Source organism: Fundulus heteroclitus, chromosome 14 (genome assembly GCF_011125445.2).
Source record: "Fundulus heteroclitus isolate FHET01 chromosome 14, MU-UCD_Fhet_4.1, whole genome shotgun sequence".
NCBI classification, from domain to species: Eukaryota; Metazoa; Chordata; class Actinopteri; order Cyprinodontiformes; family Fundulidae; genus Fundulus; species Fundulus heteroclitus.
Genome location: NC_046374.1, coordinates 11,561,486 through 11,571,747, shown reverse-complemented (window position 1 = coordinate 11,571,747; position 10,262 = coordinate 11,561,486). Strand labels below are relative to the sequence as shown.

Sequence of the window (10,262 nt, the reverse complement as noted above, 5' to 3'; positions counted from 1 at the left end):
AATCAAAGAAGCATTGAAAACCTGCAGGTTTTTTTTCTTCTTTTTTTCTAGAAATAGACATTTCTATGGCGGTATTTGTCTGTTGAAAGATGCAATCGAGACGTTACAATCCCCAAGCTGTGTTTGTTCACGGGAAGAATGGTTTCAAATATTTTCTGGTGATTAATCTCCCTGCCTGCCTGCAGAACGACAGAAAATAATGGCCTGCGTTAATCTGATGGGTGTCATCTAAAACCGTTCCTTCTTGGCATCCTGTTGGCGCAGCGCGTTATGCTCCAGAGCCGCAAACGGACACCATTACTGCTGACGATCAGTTGATCCGTATGTCGGATTTACAGCCGCTGGCATTTTGTATCTCTCGCTTTATGCGTCCCAGAAACCAAAAGTAGCACATGTCATGACTTTTTCATTGCCGAAGCATGTTTTTTAAACGTGCCAGAGCACATAATTACAAAACCAGATTGAAAAGAAAAGCCCTTAGACAATGAATCCTTTGTTTTTAAAGCTTTTATTTGACTTTTTCTCCACCATTTTACATGTTTGTCACACCGTACAGTACAAAGATATTTGGATTTGAAAGTGCAGTCCAGCTAAATTCTCTCTCTGAACAAAACATGAGACACTGCCTGTCGTGTGCATGAAGTAAACTCTGCAGGCGTGTTTAAAAAAAAAGAAAGAAAAAAAAAAAGGACTCTAAACCCTTTGCCATGTCAGGAGGGGATAGATGTGCAAACATTAGGGCCGTGCAGCTCGTGGTCAGGAATCTGTTCCCTGGTTGAGCGCTCCAAAACCGATTCGGGGGTGACAAATTATTCTAGAGCAAACCAAAAAAACGAGAGCTAAACAAACACAGGAACATTCGTGGCATTTAGACAAAGAAAGCAAATAAATATGTCTGAGATTTCACACTGTAAACAAAATGATTTAGTGGAGTCACCCGTTGCTCCGGGTGACATGTTCGTAACACAGTTTTCATTTTAAACCTTTGAAATGAGTCTTTGAAAAGTGTTCAGGAAACAGATCTGCTTGTAACCTTTGCTCCTTTGGCCCTCCGCTCTCTTACTCTCTCAGTCTTCTTTTGGCAACTGTGCAAAACACGTCTGCTTCTCGAGTATAAATAATGATCGATAACTATTTTAAAGAAAAATCTGTAACTTTTTGTTGAAAGCAGCTCAGCTGAGGGTCTCTACGGCCTGTCAATCGCGTCACTGTATGTAGGTTATCTTCTTTGAATTTCACTTGATAAAAGGAGAGCATGTGTACTTTTGACAAGATGTGGAACAGAGCAAGGGTCAAACAGGAGCCTGTAGATAGTGCAAAGTCTTCTCTGTGCCTTAGATTGGTCCCTGCTCCAACATTCATTAGAATAAAGCAGCAGAGAAATAATTCTACAGAAAAATACTAATTTGTCCAATTCTGTCCAAAGGATGTAGAAATTGTGAGATTTGTCGCTCATGTGAGAAAGTCGTATCTGTTATTTTTCAAAGGGAATATCATTGCCATATCATAAGAATAAAACTGAACAGTCAATATACCCCATGGTATCAGGCAGGCTGTGTACTGTATGACTTCATCATATCATTTGTGGAATAAAGTTCAAGGCCAAAAGTAACTGAACGTCTGAAAAAAAAAAAAAGTTAAAATTTTCTTCTTTTGGGTCAGGGCTTAACGCTTTTAGATCATAGCACCAAAGTCATTTTGGTTACGGTCCATAGTTTATACAAAATTACATATCTATAGCTGTTTTTACCCATATTGTCGTAGTTAAATTGGTGATAAAAGCATGTCGCTGTGCACATATCCCATTAATAGTTATAAATACATATTCAGATTATATAGATAAAAAATAAAGTTTGTGTCGTAGTTTTCAGAATGCATCCAGATGGTGATTTTACAGTGATGTAAACCCGCTGGCTGTGTCCTGGAGGATCTAATATTTCACAGGCTCCAGCGAGGGTCGTTGGCTTGTGGAGCAGCGTCCCTCCCTGAGGACAGAGAGAGGTTTTTAATGTCAAAACACTGCAGCCTGCATGATGTAGAATCCATTGTTAGGACATCTGCAACGATGAAAGGATTAATGGTGAGCACTTTAACTGTAGTTAACATTATCTAAAACTCCACCCTAATCTGGTCAGCCCATGAAAAGCTAATGCCATAGAACATCTACCTACATACTAACTTCATTTATAGTTTAGTTGATTTTATGATAATTTTTTTTACCTCCAAGTTGTTTTGAATTAGATTAAATATAAGTTTAAAATATGAGGCTTAAACCCCTAAAGCAGAGGTGTCAAACTAATTTCTATATGGGGCCACTTTGGCATCATGAAGTCATTAAAAGGGCCGCTTGCATGTGTAGAGACGATACTTTTCATTTCATAATTTCATTCCAGTTCACACAGTAGTATAAAAAACGCACAGTAACATAAAAGTAGCACTCTTAGGCCCAGTTTGTACAGGTTATCAGCAAAAAAAATTGATATTGGGGTGAGTTACACTTACAGGAGGCACAGTTTTAGCCACTTTATACACTATAAAAGGATATATGCCTTTTTTTTTGGCTCTCGAGGGCCGGATAATTTACCTTGAAGGGCCAGATTTGGCCCGCGGGCCTTGAGTTTGACACCTGTGCCCTAAAGCTATGAACTGTTGTACCGAATTTCTAAGCTAGCAGGTCAGATGCTACATTTGCTAATGGTGCAAGTGTGATGAAATTGGAGATGTTGCTCTTTTTTATTTATTACATAATAAAACTCAAATAGAGTCCACTCAAGAAGGTATTTCAACTTGGAAAGCCAAAGCTCCCTCACTTTGAATGCAATATGGCGGCCATGAGTTCAAAATAGCTAAAGCTGCAAGAAGGAACTGTTTGTTTGCACTTCTGGCATTCTATATATTACCGAATTAGTGGCACGCATGTTACTGTATAATGTCCATTTCTTCAGTGTTTAAATGATTAAAGAAAGAGAGAAACATAGATAGCTTGAATTTAACTTGAATTTGCCACTAATAGTAGATAGCTTGATCAATGACAACTGTTAGCTTATCTCAATGATTTTTCAACTTGCAATTAAAACACGCTCAACTTGAATGAAACGTAATTTCCAGTGCCAACATCTGACTTTAACACATAGCGACGACAACCAGATGTAGACATCAGTGTTCAGTCATCAGTTTGTGGTCCAGTTTCTTTTATAAAAAAAATTAACAGCACTTCTTTTAAGCTAACAGATCAGTCGCTAGTTTGGCTGATAATGCCGGTGATATCACTTTAGTGATGTTTGTCCCTTTTGTACCTGATGAAGGCATTTTCTAATAGGAAAGCTAAAATAAAGCACTGACTTTAAATACAACAAATAGAAAATTTTGTAAAAGAAAACGTTGCAGAAATGGATGAATTGTGGATCTCATTAAACTAGTAGCGTACATACTGTAATAATCTCATCGTTTTTTTAAGTGAAGATGTTTGTTAGGTGTCTGAATGGCTGAATTGGAGATAAAATGCATTGTTTGGGGCTTGTGTTGCTAATAGCAGGTAGCTCAATGCTAACCCAATTAGCAAACCCAGTAGTCTTCGCAAGTTTTCCACGAAGTAAACTTTGAAGTCTTAATATGCTCATCCTAATCGGTCACTGTTCTTGGGTATGGCAACACCATGTAATTACTATCAGTGAAGGCCATGCAAGTGTCCTCTCCTGCTTTCATGACAACTGAAAATATTGCTCTTTTTGCCCTGTTACCTGCAGAGTCCAGTAGCGCATTCAAAGTTGTTTTGGCAGAAAGCTCCAGACGGTTTGCTGCTCATGATCCTCCACAGTGGGGTCATCCGCGCAACTCTCTTCAGCATGTGCTCCACGGGTTCTCCTCTCAAATCTCGGACCTGGTCAGAGCTGGACTGGACCCGCGGTACCAATGGACCCGCTTGTGCCTGATAAACACACAAAAAAAAGACACAGGGATGTCTATTGGTTGCAGAAATTTCCTCAGAGGAAGGTAAACTACAACACTGCCACTGATTTTCATGTCTGTGACCTGTTGGCTTTTGGTGTTTAAAAGCATTCAGACAACGGGTTTGCGTGCATATAACACAGGTAAAGCCAGTTATTTATTTGACACAACATGGATCAAGAGTCAACACTTTGTCAGCTTTTGAGGAAGATGGTCTGAATATCATGTTTGCAACTTAAAACTTTAAAAAAATCATTATCTTTGCCTTATAATTTCTATAACAATTTAATTTCCATTACAAAACTTCACACCTCCCGGTTAAATCAACAGTCGAGTCCGCTTACCTCCTGAGCCAGCAGTATTACTGCAATGCACATCACCACCAACGCTTTTCTGTGAGCGAAGAAGCTTTTCGGTTCCATCCTGTCAATGGACTTGAAAGTGAAAAGGTTTTCTTTATCTCTGAATGAGCTAAGAACTCGGCCCGGACCAGTTGGATTCCCCTGGTCTCCAACACTGAGAACTCAGCAAGGAGAACTGGACCAGCTCTGGAAGGGAAGTTTTCTAGCTGCAGTCTTGTTGGAGGTATAACCCAAATCTGCCTGACTCAGCAAACTCTTGTGGATCTGGCTCTCCTTTATATAGTAAGACCATGTTCCCAGAGGGGGGGGAGAACTGGAGGGCGGTACAGAGTTCCAGTCCCTGCTGTGTAATTATACCCCCCCCCCCCCCCCACTCCGTCTATCTTTATCTCTCTTTTTCGTCCATCTAATCGTGAAATGATGTGTCTGCACAAAACTGTGGTTGTCATAAACCAAGCCATCAACCAGGATCAACCGAGTGGAAAGTTACTGGAAATATTAAGCTCCCAGAGCCTAACCGCTTTCTGCATTTTCTAAATCTTTCATACATGGGACGTCAGTGTGAGGAAATCATTGCTGCTGCATTTATCAGCTACTCCGTTAGTCTAATTCAACATTGCAGCCCCACTCAGATGCACACATGTCGATGTAACCAGTCGGGTCCAGCTGACACAAAGGGGTCCAGGCATTTCATGAGTGTACACATGTGTGCGCTTCATATGTGTTACATAAGAAGGCAGGTCTGAGCATGCTGGGTTTTTTTTCTTATTATTTTTGCTTTGTGGAAGAAAAAAAAACGTGGTCAAAGTCATTTTTAGGAATGTTTTTCTGTGCACAAGGTAAACTAACAAAAAACAAGAACTTTGTCTCTAAGAGATAACAATGTGAAGATCGGCGTGTTCTGTTCATGTGGACTAGGTGGGACGGCTGGATTGTTCCTCCAACCCTCGCGCTAATATCAAAGGACAGCAGCTTCGAGAATAAAAGCGACACTTGCTCCTGAAATAGAAGGCATGGGAAATTCCTCCTCAGATTCCTGTTAGGTCTGTGCTCACTCAGGAGACTTACAGGAAAGATGCGCCTTGGTGACTTGGCACGTCTGTGTCATCAATCATGACTCATCAGGATGAGGGCCCCCAAAGGAGAAGAGTGGAGCCTAGATCCATCTGGATTAGTCTGCTAGGCTAACCCGATGTGTCACCAGAATAAAAAAAAAAAATTCTGAATGGAGAGGACAGAATTTATGACAATAACTAACATCAAAAGTGCTGTTTCCAATCTTCCGCCTAGCATCCATATGTCACAGAGACGCACGGAGCTGGCAGAGAGACTTGACGTCATTAGTTGTTTCTACTTTAAGATAAGAAGTTTGTTGATTGCACACACCGTTGTCAGCATCACAACAAGATCGCAGTCGTTTCAAAGACTGAAAAATAAAAGAATTATTATTCTAACACCCCCCCCCCCCCCCCCCTTGTAACTCACATTTATGCTTTCTTTGCACTGTTCTTACACAAGTCACTATCACTTCACTTGGATTTCCAAGGTGAAGTGATATGACTATTGTGATATGGTACCACCTTGTATGGAATGTGGTAAATATATATATAACAATGTGTGTATTCTGGAGCATGTAACAAAAGTAATTTCCCCCTGGAATTATTAAAGTATGATTCTGATTCTGATTCTGAATGACCGAAGACAAAATAATGATAAAGTAAATAAAACAAGTCACAGAGTCTCTGAAGAGCCATTGCATCTGTGCAGTATGGACAGTAAACAGGTTGCGGGTGAGGACAAGTGAGGGTTAAAAACAGGCAGCTGTGCATGAATAAATAAGAGATAAATAAATGTAGCAGAGACGTCAGTTTCAGGTGTTACATGCAGGTAATGGACAATACATAGAAATGCATTGCAGGCTACCTCAACGTGTGTGTTGTTGGGCGGTGGGGGGTATATAGCAGTATGTGTGCATGCACGGGGCGGTAGAGGAATGGTGTGTGTGTGTGTGTGTGTGTGTGTGTGTGTGTGCACGTGTGTGTGTGTGTGTGTGTGTGTGCGCGTGAAGGGACGATGTCATCTGGTTGTTCCAGTTTGCCCTCCAACACATTCCGCTGGTATCTGCTCAGGGTGAAACAAAATGTCTGACTCCACGGCGACATTTGAACTTTACACTTAACTCAAATTCCATTTGGCGACCGGATCGACGGCAAGTGTCAACCATGACCACATCTGACTGGCTGTCAGCTCATGTGTGGCCTGTGTGCTCCGTGCGGGCTGATGTTCACAGAAATAGGTTACTCAGAAAGTCCCTAAATTTGAAAAGGCCTTGACCGAAAGCCAATAACTCTGATAGCCAAAAGTGTGGCAACAGTTCAGCTGGAATAAATCCTGGACCCGTCTCTTTCCCATGAAGACTGATCAGAAACAAACACAGTATATCATGTGGCATTGAGAAACTGTTTCCACTTCTGCACGGCCCTCGGCTACGTTTCTGCAGACAAAATCATAGTTATACTTCGTTTATGACAGCACCAGGCAACGTTTTGCTATAACACACAAGAGTGTGTTATGCTATAACAAGAGCATGAACAAATGAGCAATAAACTCCGGGAGTTATGTCAACCTTAAATTAGGTATCAACCTTTTATTGGTACTGTACTACAGGTGCCTTGCATGGGGCAGAACAGTGGATTCACATGTTTTGGGGTCAGGATCCTGTTACAGGTTACAAAACACCAAGTAGAAAATTCTTGAGATCACCCCTAAATGTCAGCTTACATGTAAAAAAAAAAAAAAAAGGAGTATGTTGTAGGGCACACCAACAACTCAGATTTGACTTCTCGCCTAGTTTTAACTGTGCTCTCTTCAGTGTGTTAATGTTGGGCTTTCAGGTCTATCCAAAATATGACAAGCATCAAGTTTAATGCTAAAAATGTAAGTATATGTAGCTGTTTCGCTTATTTAAATGATCCCTTGTTTGCAATATTTTAAATTCATGACGTTTTGAAACAATCCGTAAGTAGACATAACTTTAGACTTAGACATCTTTATTGTCATTTTGTATACACAAAGTGCATACAGAACGAAATTTCGTTTGCATACAGCTTGAAAGATCACAGTAAATTGCAGTAAATGTCAGGATAAAGATGCAGCAGCGGTTTATGTAAACACTTGAGATGTAAAACAATGTAAAACTAAACAGTGCAGGGGAAAGTTCAGAGTCCCTTTTGTGGCTTCACCAGTTTTAGCAGTTCAACAGTCTGATGGCAACAGGGAAAAAGCTTTTGCAGAATCTGGTGGACCTGCAGTGGATGCTGCAGAACCTCTTCCCAGAAGGCAGTAGGGAGAACAGTCCATGGTGGGGGTGTGAGGGGTCCCTGATGATGTTACGGGCTCAGGACACACAGTGCTGCGATGAAATGTCTTTAATGGAGGGAAGAGGAGCCCCGATGATCCCTTCTGCTGTCCTCACCACTCTCCTCACGTTCTTCCAGTCGGAGGCACTGCAGCCTCCACACCACACAGAGAGACAGCTGGTCAGAATGCTCTCTATGGTGCTTCTGTAGAAGGTCGTGAGGATGGGCGGGGGCAGGTGGGCTCTCCTCATCCTCCTCAGGAAGTACAATCGCTTCTGTGCCCTCTTCACCAGTGACGTGGTGTTCACAGACCAGGTGAGGTTGTCCGTGATGTGCACCCCCAGGAACTTGGTGCTGCTGACCACCTCCACAGCTGAGTTATTGATGAGCAGTGGAGCGTGGTGGGGGCGGTTCTTCCTGAAGTCGACGATGATCTCCTTCGTCTTCTCCACGTTCAGGATCAGGCTGTTGTCTCTGCACCAGCCCACCAGCTGCTCCACCTCCTCTCTGTAGTCTTAATCGTTGTCGTCTCTGATCAGGCCCACTACCGTTGTGTCGTCTGCAAACTTCATGATGTGATTGGTGGTGAACCTTTAAATAGTCATGTCTGGTTACGGATTGTTTGATTGTTGTATTAAAACTTGCCTTTTTATGTGCTAAAAATCATATATGCTGGAAACCATGAATGTGAGTTTGTTGACATTTTTGGTCTCTCTCAGCCTAAAGAATCAGGCTTAAAAAATATGAAGCAATTATTTCCATGGCTGTTGAACGGGAAGCTTCTCTCGCGTTACCCCAGATCTTCCTGTGATTGGTTCATGGGCTCCACACGACGAACCCTCTCCTCGTGGCACGTTGCAAGAGCGGAGCTTGGTTAGGAAGATTCAAGAACGAGCCTCAGAAGGCATCTAGAACATTTGCTTTAGTGGGTCACGGTTAGCCCCGGTTAACCTGGTAGATTTGGTTGTGCCAATTTTGTTTGCTCTGTATGTAATACGTCATGCCACGTTAGTAACATTTTTGTTAGAAGTCTGTGTAATATTAATTGCTGCATTTTTCTCCACACCTTGGATGTGTGCTCAGCATTACTTAGTAAGTTCCTTTAATGCCGTTTTCTTCCAAGACGTCCAAAAGACCTTTGCAGAACCCAACCGCCTCCCAGCCAGACTGATCTTCGGGCCAGAAGTATGGCTGCTTGTGTGGAGATTCTCCCATCAGCCAGGAGACCGGGGTGTGAAAGCAAATTTGCTCTCGTTTCCACGAGGGAGACAGCGGATTGATTGGGGATCACACTGATGCGCTCAGTTGTTCAGTTAGCTGAAAGGTGTAAATAGTTCAGGGACTTTGTATCCGATCCCCTAATAGACTAACGCAGATACTGAGTTCATGCGATGTGGTAAACAATTAGCTTGGTCAACTATGTCCTCACACAGTCAACAACATTTTTTCTCTCTCTCTGACGTGAAAGAAACAATAACAAAAAGATTACACGGATCATTATCACAAAGGAAATGTCATTAACATATTGTTAAAAAAAAGTGACCCGACATCGAGTAGGCACAAAGTCTCCCAGCTGTTTGACTCTGTTGTTGACTCATTTCATCACCTATTGCATTTGGACAGACACACACGCACACACACTTCTTTTCTCGACAAACTACCCAGAATAGACCAGACAGCTCTTTTTTGTGATCTAACCATCTCCCTCCCTCACTGGCACCTCCCTGGGGATTATTTACAGGAATGTATGCAGACTTTTGTGGATTCTGAACAGTACACCTGTCAGAGTAGATCCAGGTGACGACTAACCTACACTCCACGACCCATGCCAAGCCCCTTGGGGGAGCAGACAGGGAAGTCATTAAAGGATCCAACGACTTCCAGTCAGGCAGCGATAAAATGTTACGGTAACAAAGCAGAACTGCTGATCCTCAGGGCAAATAAGAATCGGCACACAGGACTGTGCCTGCGTGAGAAACAGCTGTCTTCCAAGCTTCTCCAATAAATGTATTTCATTCCTGCCGCAGTCACCGGATTCAGTTCAGGTGGTGGAATCTAAAGTAAAACGTGCTCACGTGGAAGATGGAAAGTTAAATTAGATTACCTCTGACTGGCATCTGAATATACTTATATATAGTATATAATATAAAGTATATCTGACATACTTTAATGATCCCAGGGGGAAATTACTTTTGTTACATGCTCCAGAATACACACATTGTTTATATATATATATATATATATATATATATATATATATATATATATATATATATATATATATATATATATATATATATATATATATGTACAACAGTCCATTCCACACAGGGTAGTGCCATATCACAATAGTCATATCACTTCACCTTGGAAATCCAAGTTAAGTGATAGTGACTTGTGCAAGAACAGTGCAGAGAATGCATAAATGTCAGTTACAGAGGGGGGGGGGGAGGTTAGGATAACTGAGGAGGCGTTGTAGAGATTGATGGCCACAGGCAGGAATGATTTCCTGTGGCGCTCAGTGGTGCATCTGGGTAAGAGGAGCCTTCTGCTAAAAGAGCTCATCTGCTGAATCAGTGTGTCATGATGAGGG

The 10,262-nt window shown here is 41.8% G+C and overlaps 1 protein-coding gene across 1 annotated transcript; it reads right to left on the bottom strand.

The window, feature by feature from the left end:
• Nucleotides 1–673: 673 nt before the first annotated feature.
• Nucleotides 674–4,554, bottom strand: leap2 (liver-expressed antimicrobial peptide 2). Its single transcript, XM_036146280.1, has 3 exons — nt 4,293–4,554; nt 3,741–3,928; nt 674–1,985 (listed from the first exon to the last, which is right to left on the bottom strand). Exons 1-3 carry the CDS (start codon nt 4,368–4,370, stop codon nt 1,931–1,933), a joined length of 321 nt encoding a protein of 106 aa, XP_036002173.1. The 5' UTR covers nt 4,371–4,554; the 3' UTR covers nt 674–1,930.
• Nucleotides 4,555–10,262: the final 5,708 nt, after the last annotated feature.